Genomic DNA, 18,741 nt, shown 5'->3' on the forward strand with positions numbered 1-18,741 from the left:
AACTGCATTGTTGTTTTGTACAAATAGTACAATATAAAAGCACACACTCATGCACAGGCAGTTACATCATTTGGATTTGTTAATGATCTGAGGCAGAGATTTAAGCCACGGGAAAAAGCAGCCAGATTAGCAGGAGAGTCCACTGGTAATTGGTGTGTGATCTTCCCCTAAATCAACATTTTACTGTGGCTTAGTAGTTCCCTTTATAACAAGCTGATAACTGTGTGTATGCACATGTGAGAGAGGTTGATTACCTGAATAAAAAAACACACAAACACTCTCTGTTGGCCAGTTTGCCTTAGGGATGAATGACGATAACAGACTGTTGTGTTTGTCCATGTCTGTCAATGCTGTTTGAGTCCACTTCTGACACAAATGAGAAAACAGCCCGCGCGTTTGTGTGAGTGTGTTGTGACAGGTTTGTGTGTTTGCTGTCACTTCAGAAGTAATTGTGATAGAGTAGCCAATCCACCACACAACTTTGCATTCCCCCTCTTCGGAACACAAAAGGACAACCCTGCTCCAAAAACATACCACTACTTCCCTTCCCTCCCTCTCTCTCTCTCTCTCTCTCTCTCTCTCTCTCGTTTATTTGTGGAAGCCTCCCTAATCTCTTCTCAGTGTACAGGTGGAGTATATCTGTCTCCCTGTGGCAACATACCCTGTGACTCTGTAAACAAGTCTCAGTTTAAAATTCACCTCTTTTAATCCCCCCCCTTGAAAAAATTAATCCCCCTTCGTCCAAGTCTGGAGCGTGAAACAACCCCCCCCCCGACACCATTCCCCCACCTCACGAAATCCTGACATCAGCCCATCTCAATCCTCAGCTGCTGGAGGGTGTTCATACGAGTGTGCATGCAAGGATCATCCGACACAGGCATTCACGTACAAACACAGATTTGCATGTATGCAAGCTTACACACACACACACACACACACACACACACACACACACACACACACACACACACACACACACACACACACACACACACACACACACACACACATATACAGATCCACACTAATCCTCTCCATGAGTCTTTCCAACACCCCCAAAACCTTGCTTTTCCCCCTACTGAGGGTTATCATCCCCCCTTTTCTGTCTCTCCACATTGGGCTTTTGTCCCCACGGGTGGAAATGACTGGGAAGAGCTCAGAGAATGTGTGGCAGTGATAGTGCTGCCACTTCTCTGGTGTTAGAGAGCCGGGCTGCTGCTCTGTCAATAGACATGTTGACATACACAAAAAAAAAAAACCACACACAGCCTTGGGTTCCCCCATCATTCTGACTGGACAAGCTGTACCTGCAACTTGAAACATTACCTTTACACACCTGCTCCTCTCTTTTGTCATGCCCTGTTATTTTGCAAGATTAGAGATATGTTAGTTCCAGTTCAATTCATGACTACTCTCGATTTAAGAAAAAATCTATATCAGGCATTGTGGAAGGGGACTTTGTTTTTTTCCCTCCATAGCTAGCTCTCACTCCACATTTTACTGGTTTGTACTTGTTTTAAATTACTGGTATAACATTCCTTACTTCAATATTCTACCTGATATATCAAGCTGTTTAAATGACCCACCTGTAGCCTGTTAATCATAAACTGTTAACTCTCTGTCACTCTGCCTCAGCGACTGTTTGTGGCAATCAAGCGGCAACCTCCGGTCTTAAAATATGAATCCAATGTGTAAGTGCTAAAAACTGCAGTTCATCGAGGATCTGCTTGAGGTTGGCTCTGGAAGTACCGGAAACCACATACACACCAATTCAAAAAAGCTGATCTTTACAGCAGAAATAAACATGTTTACAGCCTGGTGCAAAAGACGAGTGTAGTCTGGATAGCTCATTTCTCGATCGGCACACACTTACGGGGGGGGGGGGGATTTTTTTCTAATGCGGCAATTCGAAGACATTGAGATGAAGAGTCTTCCAATGAGAGGCACGGCTGACTTGATTGACAGGCGGGAACACTGTAGCTGTTGGCTAGGAGGCTCAAAGTCCACCTCTTTACGCCACAATCGCTCGACAGCAGCAATATGGCTGCCGCCGACGATTGGCCTCAAAACAGTGCTTCAGAAACAGATGGGTGACGTCACAGACCCTACGTCCATATTTTATACAGTCAATGGTGACATTACGTTTTTACTTTGTTTTTATCCTTTTATTAACAGTATATGTTCTTCTATGGTACTTCTGCATGACACACTGTAACCAAGACATGAGGGCACAGAATACTTGAACAGTCAGACAGACAGACTTAAAGACATAGATATGGACGTAAATGCAGACGTATAGGGAAAACGAGACATTCGATCATGGAATCTAGTGTTGTTCTCAGGGTTCCCACGTGTCCTGGAAAACCTGGAAAACCTGGAAAACAGTTGACCAGTTTTCCAGTACTGGAAAACACCTGGAAAATGGGAGAAAAAGTAAAATGTCCTGGAAAATCACATATAGTCCTGGAAAATTATTCCAACATGGCTGCGTTTGACCTGACCCTATTAAAAAAACACATCCCATGCATTGAAAGTTGAGTGCACGCTGTGCTGGAAAAGACAGCGACACTGCACAACTTTTTTCACATCTTTTCTCCTTCACTTTATAATCATGCATTCACAGAAAACAGGAGTATATTGTTTATGTTTTATGGTACATTTGGCTCTATTACCGTACTCTAGCTCAGTTGTTCTCAAAGTGGGGTCCTGGGACCCCTGGGGGTCCGCGAACCATAGCGTGGGGGTCCGTGAAATAATTTGAATAAATTTCTAGTAAATTATAAAATTGTGCTGTGTCATTAAAAACAGCATACACCATTGTTATGATACCATTTGGTGGCTCGAAGGGATATGTGAGTCTTGCTACTTTTAATTTTGTGAAAGCGTCAAGTAATCAATTACTTGAAAAATATAAATGATGTCATGTTGGGTCCACAAGGAATGAAATGACCCTCTGTTTTAAAGTATACAAGTGGTATTTACTTGATTCAAATTGAAGTGTTATCTGTTTATCACTATGGTACAGGTCTGAAGTATTTACATTGATACGTTTTACAATACAAATAGTTCCAAGGGCAACTAAGAGTGCAAATGGTAAGCATGTGCTTTAGTGATGGGAAGTTCAGCTCTTTCAGAGAGCCGGCTCTTTTGACTCCCGAACGGCTCTTAATTTAGGATCTTTTGTAGCTGTATGTTTTGCCTTAACTTTTCAAAAACTATTGGTTTGTGTTGAAAACCCTTTTACATACGATGTTTTTATAAGAAGCCTTATAATTGCCCAATTGTGTGCATTTATTCTGTTACAAAATCATTCTCACCCGGATCCTAGGGTTATGATTAGGGTTAGGGTTAGGATTAGGGTTTACGGTTAGGGTTAGGGTTAGGATTAGGGTTAGGATTAGGGTTAGGATTAGGGTTAGGGTTAGGATTAGGGTTAGGATTAGGGTTAGGGTTAGGATTAGGGTTGTGATTAGGGTTAGTGTTGTGATTAGGGTTAGGGTTAGGGTTAGGGTTAGGATTAGGGTTGGGATAAGGGTTATGATTAGGGTTAGGATTAGGGTTAGGGTTAGGGTTAGGGTTAGGATTAGGGTTAGGATTAGGGTTAGGATTAGGGTTAGGGTTAGGATTAGGGTTAGGATTAGGGTTACTGTTGTGATTAGGGTTAGTGTTGTGTTGAATGATATGGTTAGGATTAGGGTTAGGGTTAGGGTAAGGATTAGGATTAGGGTTAGGGTTAGGATTAGGGTTAGGATTATGGTTAGGGTTAGGGTTAGGATTAGGGTTAGGGTTAGGGTTAGGGTTAGGATTAGGGTTAGGGTTAGGATTAGGGTTAGGGTTAGGGTTAGGGTTAGGATTAGGGTTAGGGTTAGGGTTAGGATTAGGGTTAGGATTAGGGTTAGGGTTAGGGTTAGGATTAGGGTTAGGGTTAGGGTTAGGATTAGGGTTAGGGTTAGGGTTAGGGTTAGGATTAGGGTTAGGGTTAGGATTAGGGTTAGGATTATGGTTAGGGTTAGGATTAGGGTTAGGGTTAGGGTTAGGATTAGGGTTAGGGTTAGGATTAGGGTTAGGGTTAGGGTTAGGGTTAGGATTAGGGTTAGGGTTAGGGTTAGGGTTAGGATTAGGGTTAGGGTTAGGGTTAGGATTAGGGTTAGGGTTAGGATTAGGGTTAGGGTTAGGGTTAGGATTAGGGTTAGGGTTAGGGTTAGGATTAGGGTTAGGGTTAGGATTAGGGTTAGGGTTAGGGTTAGGGTTAGGATTAGGGTTAGGGTTAGGATTAGGGTTAGGGTTAGGGTTAGGGTTAGGGTTAGGATTAGGGTTAGGGTTAGGGTTAGGGTTAGGATTAAGATTAGGGTTAGGGTTAGGGTTAGGATTAGGATTAGGGTTAGGGTTAGGGTTAGGGTTAGGGTTAGGGTTAGGGTTAGGATTAGGGTTAGGGTTAGGGTTAGGATTAGGGTTAGGGTTAGGATTAGGGTTAGGGTTAGGATTAGGGTTAGGGTTAGGATTAGGGTTAGGATTATGGTTAGGGTTAGGGTTAGGATTAGGGTTAGGGTTAGGGTTAGGGTTAGGATTAGGGTTAGGGTTAGGATTAGGGTTAGGGTTAGGGTTAGGATTAGGGTTAGGGTTAGGGTTAGGGTTAGGGTTAGGATTAGGGTTAGGGTTAGGATTAGGGTTAGGGTTAGGGTTAGGGTTAGGATTAGGGTTAGGGTTAGGGTTAGGGTTAGGGTTAGGGTTAGGATTAGGGTTAGGGTTAGGGTTAGGGTTAGGATTAGGGTTAGGGGTTAGGGTTAGGGTTAGGGTTAGGATTAGGATTAGGGTTAGGATTAGGGTTAGGGTTAGGATTAGGATTAGGGTTAGGGTTAGGGTTAGGATTAGGGTTAGGATTAGGGTTAGGTTTAGAACCAGAACTTAAATTTAAGCATACAGAACCAGAACCAAACTTATGCAAAGAGAACCAGAATCAAACTCAACCAGAACCGAACCAGAACCGAACCAGAACCGAACCAGAACCGAACCAGAACCGAACCAGAACCGAACCAGACCTGAACCAAAACCGAACGAGAGCCCTACCAGAACTGAACCAGAACCGAACCAGAACTGAACCAGAACCGAACCAGAACCGAACCAGACCCGAACCAGAACCGCACCAGAACCGTACCAGAACTGAACCAGAACTGAACCAGAACAGAACCAGAACCGAACCGAACCAGAACTGTACCAGAACTGTACCAGAACCGAACCAGAACCGTACCAGAACTGAACCAGAACCGAACCTGAACCGACCCGAACCAGAACCATACCAGAAACGAACCAGAACCGAACCAGAACCGGACCAGAACCGTACCAGAACTGAACCGGAACCGAACCAGAACTTAACCAGAACCGAATCAGAACTTAACCAGAACCGAACCGCACCAGAACCGTACCAGAACTGTACCAGAACTGTACCAGAACCGAACCAGAACCGTACCAGAACTGAACCAGAACCGACCCGAACCAGAACCATACCAGAAATGAACCAGAACCGAACCAGACTTGAACCAGAATCAAACCTGAATCGACCCGAGCCCGAACCAAACCAGAACCATACCAGAACAGAACCAGAACCGAACTCAAGCAAAGTGAACCAAAACCCGAACCAAACTCAAGCAAACAGAACCAGAACCAACTCAGGTAAACAGAAACAGAACTAACTCAAGCAAACATAACCAGAACCAAACTCAAGCAAACAGAACCAGAACCAAACTCAAGCAGACATTATTAATGTCCTCAGGTTGACATTGAGAAAAATCTGATGCCTCAGCTTGGATGAGCTGATCTGATTTCTCCTCTCAGTGAGTATTTGCCCGGTCTTCAAGAAGACTCTCTGAAGGAACAGATGTAGCCACGATACACAGCCTCCCCTCCATCACCTGAATCCTGTATCCTCACATGTGATTGGCTGCATGGCCGCCATGCTGACCAATCAAAACAAAGTTCTGCTGTGAGCAGAGCTGGGGCTGAGCACTGAGAGAGCTAAGCAGCGAAAGGAAAAAACTGGGAGCCAGCTCTCTCTTGATGCGAGCCGGCTCTTCTGATTCACTATAAAGCATCGCCTCTCAGAGCCGCAGCTTTTGATCATGACACATCATTAATGTGCTTAATCTGTGTTACAATTATGAGGGGGCCATGGACAATTTTCTCACCTGTAAGGGGTCCCTGGCTCCAAATGTTTGAGAACCCCTGCTCTAGCTAGTAGGAGTGCAAACTCCCAATAGTGAAAACAAACGGAACAAAAAGAGCGACACAGCTGCACAGAAACTCCACGTTGTAGACATCGCTGATCATAATAGACATCGCCATGCAGGAAGACAGTTTACATTTTTTAAAATCTCTGAGAGATCTTCAAATACAGAGTGCGTCTTTACACCGGTGAGATTTTTTCAGAGTTTATGGTAACTCAAATAAAAAAAAGTGACATTTGCTTTGTTTTATATGGACCACTTAGCAGGATGAATATCATGATTAAGCAGGTATATTTTGAGTCTGAGTTGAGTTGAGAAACATTTGTGGCCATTTTTGTCATTCAGATCTATTTATGTCATTAATGCACTGATCCTCTGATCATTATTATTATTTAATTATATCAGTAAGGCAGCTTCCTGATTCCTTTGCTGGCTCTTTTGTTTTTTTCTTAGCTCATTTTATATTTTTTGAGAAAAGAGAAAGCTGAGATGAGAGTTGCCCATCATTGTTACTTGGTTGCACTAATAAAGTGAAGTGCTGTACATCTGTGGTTGCATCATTCTATTATCAATTTGCCATAATTTTTAAGTATGTAAGAGATGATTTCATTGATAGCCATAGACTACATGTCTTTAAATGTAGACTTCCACTGAGAGGAACATATTAGACTATTTAGGAACTAAATTAGGAACTAAATTTAGACGGTCATACCAGCTTGATCATCAATGAAAATGTCCTGGAAATGTCCTGGAAAATGATCTCTGGAAAAGAGTGGGAACTCTGTGTTCTGTATAACTGTGAGGTCTATTGGTGTATGAAATAGACTGCATGCTGGAGTTTCTGATAACCGAAACAAAAAGAGATAGCTGTCTCGTATGAACGATCCCTCTGCGGGTTGATTGTGCATCTAAATATCAGCACATTGCATTTAAATTTGGCCACAATTATCTGTAGGAACGCCCTACATCAACAAGACGCTCTCCACAGAAAACTCTTTACTCTTCTTCTTTGGCTGTTATGGCCGTGCCTTTCCTGCTGGACTGGACTCATTTGGATACAGCGCCACTACCACATAGGCCTAATGCCGTTATTGCAGTTAAAAATTACACATTCACCTAGTAGTGTCCTCAGAAAACAGTGTCAGACTCTTTCACAGGCTGGGGTGACAGGAATTAGGCTGACTCCCATTGGAGCTGTAGTTGTTATCTCCCTGTCAAAATGTGGCATTTAATTCTAGTCCACACATTAGCATTGGGGAAACTTAGCAGTAAGAGACGTCTAATCCTGAAACCTGCCCTTGTAAATCCAATAAGACACAGCTAGGAAACACAACTGGCAGGGATAAAGTCCAGTATCGGGGAATGTTTGTACAGAAATTAGGCTGAGGTGGCTGCCTTGTAGTTTGATATACAGGAAACACTGTATGCTATTTACTTATCTTGTGAGACAACTTATTACCTTGATGAGAAATGTACTGCCTAACCCATCCAAACCTCTGAGTTTAAGACTTGGTCCAACACACCAGTCACCATTCAGAAGTTCTCCTCACCCATCTGCTTGTGCTTGCTGCCTCCCTTGCTGGTGTCCTACCCTCTCAGTCCTGCATAATCTGAGGCCCCCATGAGTTTAAGACCCTGTGGGGCCTTTAATCTTCTGCTTGAACACTAGATATCCCACCATGCTACTAGAGACTTTGAAGTTTCAGAGCAGCTTTCCTCTGTTGATCTAACCCACTGAGCCTTTGACTTCAGGCTAAAGGCTAATTCGCTAACACTTGGCTAACTTCTTACCACATATTCCCAGGGAGTCAGCCAAAGTATGAGCTTACTCTCCTCCATCAGGGAGTGAGACTTTTTTAAGTAGAGTGTAAGTATGTCCATGGATCCAGGGCTTTGGTTTTTAGCACTTTCAAATGAAGGCAAACCATCTGATTGGAGTATTTTCTAAGCAAAATGTACATAATGCTGAGATGAAGTATACCTGACTCCCATTGGAGCTGTAGTTGTTATCTCCCTGTCAAAATGGGGCATTTAATTCTAGTCCACACATTAGAATTGGGGAGACTTAGCAGTAACACACGTCTAATTCTGAAACCTGCCCTCGTAAATCCAATAAGACACAGCTAGGAAACACAACTGGCAGGGATAAAGTCCAGTATCGGGGAATGTTTGTCATTTTCACACAGTGAATTACAGCCCAAACAGAACACAGTCTCAGATGATAAAAGACAGAAAAGTGTACTTGGACCTATTTATTATTTTCTGTTTAAATTAGGGCTGTCGAAATTGAAGCGATAATAACGAGTAAATTTAAATTCTCCTCAACGCCACTAATTTATTTGACGCGCGATTAATGCACGCACGTTCTGTGTATGACCCTCGGCCCGCCCCGTAGTTTGGGAAATCAGGAATCGATACAGCAGTAACATAACATTGTGGATTACAAGAAGAAATGAATAAATAGGGTGTTTTGAATGGCAAGTTCAGCTTTAAAGCAGTGCCAGATGGTTCTCCGGACAAGACCAAAGTTATCTGCATTTACTGTCGATGTGACAGAGACGCATGGACAATGCATCTGTTGTTGTGATGCATGAGCTCAATCACTTTGTGTTAAGCTGCTTAAAAAAACATGATGTTTAGTTAGTTGGATATTACATGGTGGTAGTGTAACGCCGTAACTTGTTTAATCTCTTCAGAACTGTTAAACTTCAACAGCGTTAACTAGAAAATTAATTGATTATACTTAAGGGCTGTGGGGAAGAAAGAGCAAAGGACAACTTCTGCTGTGCGTCGTGATGCCTTTAATGACTCTTCCTCAACATAGGACAACAGCATATCAAACTCATGTGACACCTTCACTTCAACTCAAAACCATATCACCCTGAGCAACCTTAAAGAGGCAGTGCCATATATGAAATAGAAGTATTTCGAACTTCATTAAAAAAGTCAATGATACAAATACTTAGACCAAAATAAATCTCATCTTACAGTAGTATTCCTAAGTAATGTTACATTCAGGTCAAAATGCCCTTTCAGCATATTGTGTTGCATCGTTGTGTGGCGATTGTTCTGGACAGTATTTATCATTGTTTTGGATTGCTGCAATAATAATAAACATGCATTTGCATAAAGCAAGCATATTTGTCCACTCCCATGTTGATAAGAGTATTAAAAACTTGAAAAGTTTAAGGTACATTTAGAACAGATAAAAAAATGTGGGATTAATTTGAGATTAATCTCCAGTTACTATGGACAATCATACGATTAATTGCGATTAAATATTTGAATCGACTGACAACCCTAGTTTAAATGTATGTACTTTGACACCTTGTTTACAAATTGAATTAAGCACTGGAGGTGATGCGCATAGGTGTTCTTTTCTCCGGTTTGATAATAAAGTCAAGCAGAATTTGAGATAAACAAATTGTACAGGTTATTGTCCACCTGCAGAAATAACTGCTCTTAAACTGCTGCATTTCTTCAACGAACAGCAGCAATTTTCATGATGTCTAAAATGAAAATCAACTGTTTGATATTTGAGCCCCACTAATTGGGTTAGGGCAAAGTATCCTCTCCTCCTTTTTCAAATGATTATGACTTAAATGAAACAGTCTTCTCCTTAAAGTACAGGAAAGAAAAAGATTAGGGACAGATTATTACATTGTAGTGAATACAAGCAGATAGGATTAGGGAAAAGGATGCCCACGACATTACTTGAGTCTTTTCCAACACCAGACATTCAGATCAGGAGAAGCATGTCTGAGGATCAGAGTGAAATAATGAGATATGAAAATGACTGGGGGGCACTGTAGGAGTAGAGGGCTAGGGATTGTGGAGGAGGTTTGTGTTTGATCCCATCTCTTTCTCCGCTCAGTCACTTCAATTATCTTCCTCTCCTATCACCCCATCTATTGGGAATATAGGGAATAATTAAGTAAAAGCGCGAGCACTGCAGTTATTGGTTTAAATGGTGATTACTGTGCAGAGAATGTGTTTGAGATGGTGGCGAGAGAGATTCGCTTTGTGTTTTGGGCAGTTTAGACAATCTGTGTTTCATGTGTTGTGATGCAAAGCCTGTCAGGTGATTTTTCATTTCACTTTGTTAACCATTTGAAACATGCTTTTAGCAGTGTGGCTGGGAAGTCTGCACATTAATCACAACTACATACTCATATTTTCATCCCTGTCTGTAGATCACCTTGTCTGCAGCTCTGACCTGCTGCAAAGAAGTTAACACTGTGACCGCTGATTACTCCAATAGAGAGGTGTTGTTTATAACCTTGCACAGCTCCATCTGTGTTGTAATTGCCGTTTAAATGCCACTTTTTCTTGCATGAAATGAAACATTGTGGGGCACCAACCGGCTATCAGCATTCAGATTTGTAAGCAGCACTGCAAAATTCAAAGGTCACTAATTTAACGAATGTGACATTTCCAGTAGTGCCTTGTGCTTTTTTTGCTTATCGTTACTGGCTTATTTCAGTCAGAATTGAGGCTTAAATTAATTAATTAAATTCTGGTAGATAATGCAGGCTGTTAAGCTGTCTTTTGAATTGATGTGATATGAAAATGTAATGAAGTAAAAGCCTGGGAACGTGTTTTCTGTGTTTCTGTGTAGCATACGTCTGTGCATCCTACTTCAGAAGTAAACAAGACAATAGTGTAAAATTGCTTAGGGATGCGAGAGAACTGTCCATATTCAACTATCATCCATTAATCCCCTCCACTAATTTGGTCTGAAAATTAAAATACGATACCCAATTCTCTGAATGCATGATAGCTGCCCCCTTAAGTCCCTGTTGTCTAAGAATCCAGACTGCAGTGGAATTCATATACTCTCCTGATAGACCTGGGAGTAATACGGAGCAACAAGCTGACATGCTGATGTATAATCAAATTATTATAACAGACATAATAATGACATATCGGGTATGCAGTCAGGATTCCTGTGTTCATGTAAGCAGCTTTTTTAAGTGTTCTCCAAGCTGTGTCTATCACTGAAAAGAACATCAATAGTGAATTAACTTTCTGACTCTGCATGGGCATCAGGAGATTACCACGTACATCACTTATTATCTTACTAGATACTACAGCAACTGAACATGTATTGTTTAGAAGAACATGTGTCACTACCAATGCCAAAGTACAACCTACGCCCTTGGAATTAAAAGGTTTACAAAGACGTATTGATTTGATTCTCATTTTACCTCCTCTCTTTCTGTCTCTGTGTCTGCAGAACCTTGACAACTACGAGCAGACGGCTGAAGAGTACAACCAGGCTGCTACTAAAGCTGAGGCTCACATCCGGTAAATACTCTGAATGAGCTTTGCAACACTGTTTTCTGTGGAAGGAACCATTTGGTATAGTCGTAGTCACTCACTGTATTACGTTTTACTAGCCTATCATAGGCTAAGGCACTTTCTGAATTCATTTCAAAATAATCTATTAGTTGAGGTTAAGGTGTTTTTTTTCTCTCTCTAACATTGCAAATCTAAATGAAAGGCAGGCACAGTATGCTGCTTAGAATAAAACATTCTGCAGAGTTTACAGCAGGAAGACACTAGCTCTGTCTTGCAGAATGATCACATGATGGAGACGGTCCAAACGTTTCTTTTTTTTACACATCCAGTGGTGAGGCTGGGTGATAATTAACTATTATCATCTCACATTTTATTTAGACAAGTAATGTAACACAAAGTTATCAGACTCTATTTGAGTGTTAGTTTAAATCTTACTGTCATTTGTCACAGCATGAGAGTTTAAGTACTTACAATAAGTCTTCTGAAACAAGTATGTTAACAATATTCCACAAGTTTAAATCATGTCATGTCATTATAAAATGTGAACCAAAACAATACTGGGAAAAAGGAAGTGCTATTATTTTTCTGTTCCAAGGACCCGACTGAAAACCAAAGGGGACAGGGAGTTTTCAGTCAGGGCTCCTACACTCTGGAACAGCCTGCCAGAGGAGATCAGACTTGCAGAGTCAGTCCTGTGTTTTATGTCATTACTCAAGACACATTTTTACAGGAAAGCTTTTACTGTGTGATTTTATTTAATTTTAGCTCTGATTTTAAGGGTCTGTTTTATAAGTTTGTAGGGTTTTTAAGCTTTTATTTCATTGCATCTTTAATCGCTTCATTTTGCTTTGCACTTCTTCTTGTTTTTATTGCCCAGTGTAAAGCACTTTGTTGCTTGTATTTAAAAGCGCTATATAAATAAAGTATTATTTTTATTTTAATGACCCACTACTTTTTAAAAGTAGTATATTAATTGTCCGGTAAGTGAATTTAATTTGACTCATCTTAACTCATCTTTTAATTCATTGTATGAAATGTAGTTTTAAAAGCAAATAGACATCCAAAAGCAACTGATTGTTTGGCCTATTGCATCTGCCCCCCCCCCCCCCCCCCCCCCCCCCCCCCCCCTCTCTCTCTCTCTCTCTCTCTCTCTCTCTCTCTCTCTCTCTCTCTCTCTCTCTATTTTAATTCCCATGGCATGGCAAAGAAAAGGGGGCTAATTACTTAACACGTTTGTCTGTGTTCTTTATTTCACTGTGTCCCTTTTAGTGCTCAGACACATGGCTGTTGTGTGTGAAGCCAATCTGCTAGTTGGGCACCAAAGCTTTGAATGGGACCTAGATTTCAGATATAGAAGGTATATCTTCATAGGCATTATAGCTGTTGCTTAAGGTGTTTTTTGACCCCAGGAACTTAACCCCGGAACTAGGGACTTTACCCCTGAACTTTGTGCGTTTCGACCTGAGGAACCAGGGTCTAAGTTTAGTTCAGGGGTAGATAATCTCCCCCCTGAAAATCCCCTGCTTGGGGGGTAGTACTTTTCAAAAGTCCTGGAACTTTCGGTTGAATGTTTCGGTGTTTGTGGAGTTTACACAGTTATTGAAACACAGAGGGAGTTCCTGGGATACTAGTTCAGTTTTTTATTAAGATTTCAAAATATTAGACAACAATGGGGGCACAGGAACCTTTTAGTTCCGGGGAAAGTAGTTCTGGGGGCTAAAAGACCCCGGAACTCTTGGTCAAAATTCGCCTTTAGTGGGACTTTGTCAGCTCTGTGAAACTAACTACCCTATCCCTTAGTATTATTTGTCTTGCTGCAGCTCACAGCTTTGTAAAAAGGAGAGTAAAGTTTCACCAATTTGGCCTTTCAAATAGCCCATTCTGCTGGGATGAATAAAGAAACGGCAGGATTTCATGAGTCAGAAGTTTCTCCTCTGGGGTGGCATAGTTCTGACCTCACCTGCTGTTAAAAAGTGTCAGTTCGATACAACACAGAGCTGCTGCCACACTGACACTTCCACAGTTTGTGGGCACTGACAATTTACGCCCATCTGTAACACCCATTTTCACTCCTTTTTGGAAAGAGGGAAAGGTTCTGTGAATCCACTTCCAACAGAAAGCTATTCATTTCCCTTTTACTTGTGTGCATGACGGTGGTTAACAGAAACTGGTGAAATATAGCTGATTAATTCAGGTCTATTATTTTCAACTGTTATTCTCACATTTTCATTCCTCACCTTTTGGTTTTCATTAACACATTCAGCCCTCGCTTTTCTGCACTCCCTCTAATGTCCTACTGCGCGCCTCTAAAATTTTCACGTTAGTTAAAATGAAACACCTCCGAGGCAAACCCTGTCAAAGTGGTAAGTCATTCAGTAACCACCTGTTTGCCTTCTGTTGGCAGCAGTGGTACATGTATGAAAGTAGAGGCGGATACAAACTTTATGCAATACTGGTTTAATTATTACATTTAGGTTGATGAATTTGCATACAGGTACTACACATGTATTGATATGTCTGAGACCTTTTCATTAAATAATGAGGTTAAGGTTAGTTGATCTGGTTACACCACAGAGGCTCTTTACTATGTCACTCACATAATTTCCAAAAACATGGGAATTCTCCAAACTCATCATCATGATTAGTGTTATTTTACATGATTCAGCTTAATCCAATCCAATATATTTTTATTTATATAGCACATTTTAAAAACAACAAGGTTACCAAAGTGCTGCACAACAAACACAAACAGTAAAAATAAATAATAGTAACATTTAAAATACAGTAAATTAAAAGACAAACAGAGACCAACATAAACTCTTATGCTGTATTAAAAGCCAAGGAGTAAAACTGAGTTTTAAGACGTGATTTAAAGCATCCAGGACGGGGGCCATTTTGACTTGGGTGGGTAGCTCATTCCACAGTTTAGGAGCTACCACTGAAAAAGCTCAGTCACCCCTCGTCTTTTGTCGGCTTTTTGGCATGACGAGACGCATCTGATCAGCAGACCTCAGGGCTATGGAGGGGGTGTAGAAATGTTTGAGGTCAGAGATGTACTGAGGTGCCAGACCATTTAGTGACTTAAAACATTAAAATCTTAAAAATGAATGAGTCAGGGTGACGTATCGTGACATGACAACCTCCGCTTTGTAGTCCCTCTACAGACTCACTGCACGACTCTCTCTGTAACTTCAGGTTCATATAAAAGAAAAAAAAACACCAACTAGAAGTGAATGGTGTAGTTGCAAACAGTCTAGTGCATTCTTTAAAATAGCAAAAAGGGAAAGAAGAGGCTTGGTCTTTTTGCTAGCTTTGCATTTTATGGTGCACAGTGACCTCATCCACAACACTGCTATCTTCATGCACCTGGCCCATTGAGTTTAACAGCAAACAATTTAAGTCCAACATTTCTCCCAAATAATTACATTAGCAAGGATTTGCTATTGTCCTGGGCTGGATTTAAGAGGTTAGAAGATCAATTCAGCACAAGTTTGCTGAAAGAAGAGCATTTTTGCCCCACTGCAATGTTTAGCTCTTTATTTTCTAAGAGCATAAACACACAAGCACACGCATGCACGCACGCACTCACGCACGCACGCACGCACACACACACACACACACACACACACACACACACACACACTCACACACAAACACCCAAACACAATCACCTACACACACATACAAAGAGACACTCGCGCACACACACTCTTGTGTACACATTAACTTTAACTATCCTTTTCTATCTGTGCCACATTCAGGCACATTTTGTATTCAGGCAGCCATGTGCTCATCATGTTCTGTCTGCATTTGGGCAGCGTTTCATTGTGCTGTGGTCACGCTGTCATTTCACACTACACTGACCACCAAGTAATTATTCTGTTTACCCACTGCTGATGGGAGGGGGAGCAATGGATGGGCTGCAGTACTGTCCAACTCTTTATGGATGTCTTCTTCTTCCCTTTTTGTATCTAGCTCTGCCTCCAGTTCTGTGTTTAAATGTCTAATTTAAATATGTTTTCATTCATTTATCTAATTTCTTTATTATTTCATGTGCCTTCATTGATTGTTCTCAGCTTCTTCTATCTGAGCTTCTGTCTTCTTCTTTCTGCATATTTTTTTTTTGGGTATGAGAAAAAATAAGACACAGAGCTTAAAGGCAGATGAATAAAAAAATAGGTATTGATTGTTTCAGTATCCTGATGATAGAAAGCTAACAGAACTGTCCCTTGTGTTTGGATTATTTTTACTTTTCACAAATCTACATCATGATGGTTTGGTATCTTCAAACTTTGGACTTGTAGTCGTGACAAAATCAGAAGAAAATCTGTTTCTTTATGGGTTCGTACCAATGATGTAACCTAGATTGAATCCTCTGTGACCAATTTATTTACTGTGAAACAGAGACCCACCATGAAAAGGTGCTGCTATGGAGATACAAGGAAACAATAAATTACAGCGTATATCAGTGGTTGTAATGGTTTTTACATGATTTTGCCTATACCAGAGACATCATTAAGTACTGTTATAGACTGGCTGGGTGTTGGCTGCAGTTGACGGCTCACGTTATTCACACACAGGCTGTACCACAACGACAGGATTGGGATCGAGATGTAGATAGAAATGCAGGCTGACCCAGTGGATGACAGAGCAGCAATTACTGGCACAGTACCTAACAAGAATATTTAGGTGTAATCTGGAGCCCCATTCATTTTTCTGTGGCCACGGGGCCATCATTGTAATGTGGTAAGAAAATACAATTCCTTAAGATTTGTCTGTTCACACTCAGCCAGAGCACATCATTCTTTGATAAAGAAGGTGATAAAAAGCTTCAGTACTGGTGGAAGATGTTGCTCAGTGGCTTTCCTACAGAGTGGTTTTAAGTCAGTGGATTTATAGTGATGAAAAATAACAGAAGAAGAAGTTGTGACTGAGTGATAATTATCAAGGCATTTGTAAACGATTGTCCAGCAGCTGAAGTGTGAGATTCCACTTTGAATTTTTAAAGATTGAAAAGTGAAATATATTTAACCAGCGTAAGAAATCTGGATTTTTTTAAGGTGAACAAACTGTAAAATCTACTTACAGTTGTGCATTGAAAGCCATAGCCTTCATCTTCTATAGCTGGTTCATGGCTGTGATTCCAGAGTCAGCCTTTGCGTATCAAAGTTAAAGACATAGGCAAATCTCACACCTGATATAAGTTTTCCGGTGATAGCAGTGCAGCAAGACCGAAGCCATTTGGAATACTTCCTCTCTTTCCCTTCATTGGACAGGTCACACACTAAAATATCCTCAAGTGGCACAAGAGTGAGTGGTAAAATGTTATCTAGTGCCATTTTCTGCTTGCTTTTCCCAACTTAGTTCATCCATTAGCCTTACCTTGGGGTATCAGACCCATATTTCCTCAAAATAACTCACCTTAGAGACCCACAACATTGCAGTAGAGCTTACTTTAAGATCAAAAAATCCATTAATCCTCTTAAAAAACCTTGTTACCCTCCAAGAGTTTGCCAAGACAGAACCTAAGTGAGCCTCGGGTGGATGTCTGTGAGGATTCACCATGAAGTAACAGCCGACAGTTTGTTGTTAAAATCCTACTTTTATGTGGGTTTGTTATTTCTACTTTATTTTGTGCGTGGGTAGCGTGTCCAATTAGAGAAACAGAAAGGTAAGGAGCTCCTGCAGGAGTCATTACTAGAGACAACACCTGTCTGCACTGAAGTCCAGCAAAGATTCAGCATTAAGACAGAAGGCTGCAGTAACTTACACACTCTGCCTCTCTTAGTACATCTGTGTTCCTCTCTTTGACTGCCTCTACAAAGTGTATAAAGATACGCCTACACACAGACACTCCTGTTCAGATAACAATCACAGACAGGTTATATTTGGTCCGTGTGGTTACTGAAAGAAGGTGAAAAGACAAGCCTTTCATTCTGCACATATTTTAATCAAGACATCACCAATGTGGTGTTGAGTTGAACAGTCATACCAGTATTGTAGTACTCGAGTCCAGGACTCGGACTCGAGTCCGAGTCGAGTCACGTTTTGCAGGACTCGTGACTTGGACTTGGACTCGAGCGCTGATGACTCGTGACTTGACTTGGACTCGAGCGCTGATGACTCGGACTTGGGGTCGGACTCGAGCATTGACTGCAAAAGGACCCGGGTGATAGAGAGGAGGACTCGGGCTTATATATTGATACCGACTGTTTTTCAAAATGCTTACTAAAATAAAATAATGATAATGCACATGACATTGCCCTTAATACAAACAACAACATATAAATGACATAAAGTAAAATGATTATGAATATATTAGAATAATTTATATTTATGGCATAAAATGATGGAAATAGCTCCAACACTAATGTGAATTAAATAAATGTGTGTCCTACACATCCAAAAGGTCCCACACAGCCAGACCAGGTCCACACAGCCAGTCTAACAGTCAATAATTTGGATTCAAACGGCTGCCCTCCTTGTAATATATAATATTATCGGTGAGGACTCGACTTGGACTCGGACTCGACTTGGACTCGGACTCAAGTCATGAGGACTCGACTCGGACTCGGACTCGTATTTTTCTCTGGTGACTTGGACTCGGACTCGGACTCGATCACAGAGGACTGAGGACTCGACTCAAACTCGGATTTGGGGACTCGACTACAACACTGAGTCATACATAGTACATTTAGATCAAATCTCTTTGATATAACTGAAAATATAGAGTTTGGTTTGAGTCCAAGAAGTCTTCACAGGTCTACTTGGATCTTGGCATTCAAAACCTAATCCACAAACAAACATAAGCCCTTTTCACATTGCGGGTTCAAATCGCATTTTTTAGGCCCCTGTAATGTCTCACCTTCAATATGAAGTTGTAAACTGATATTTCATTCCGACAAGAAACTAGTGTAAAGGTAAGAAAACACTCAAAATTGGGTACAATTTATTCTAGTCTATGGGTAAACAATGTCAAATTAGTTTGCAAAACTAGCACCACCAGCCTTTCGGTCCTCCTCAGAGGTTCACAGTCACAAGGCTGTGCTGGTTGAGTAGTTATATGTTATATCCTACATTCAACTGAAGCTCCATTTTCTAGATCAAAATACAGCTGAACCATGCCGCGCCATGAGATGCCGTCTGCACTTGTTTAAATCCAGGTAATAGAGTATTATGGCAATAGCTAACTGGAGCTCAACCTAGTAATGGATGGATG

At 41.1% G+C, this 18,741-nt stretch overlaps 1 protein-coding gene across 3 annotated transcripts in view; it reads left to right on the forward strand.

The window, feature by feature from the left end:
- The window catches only part of LOC117812413 (MICOS complex subunit mic25a-like), a 94,029-nt gene that overhangs the window by 41,363 nt on the left and 33,925 nt on the right, over positions 1–18,741 (forward strand). For 2 of the 3 annotated variants that reach the window (XR_004631205.1, XR_004631206.1), the window contains one exon: positions 11,458–11,488. Coding sequence is in view for 1 of the 3 variants with exons in the window: in XM_034683159.1 (XP_034539050.1) it covers positions 11,458–11,528 (71 nt within the window). In the remaining 2 variants the exon portion in view is untranslated. Of the gene's footprint in view, positions 1–11,457; positions 11,529–18,741 lie in introns of those variants that run through there. The other variant, XM_034683159.1, reaches the window with a different exon arrangement.

The sequence above is a fragment of the Notolabrus celidotus genome, chromosome 1 (assembly GCF_009762535.1).
Source record: "Notolabrus celidotus isolate fNotCel1 chromosome 1, fNotCel1.pri, whole genome shotgun sequence".
Classification (NCBI taxonomy): domain Eukaryota; kingdom Metazoa; phylum Chordata; class Actinopteri; order Labriformes; family Labridae; genus Notolabrus; species Notolabrus celidotus.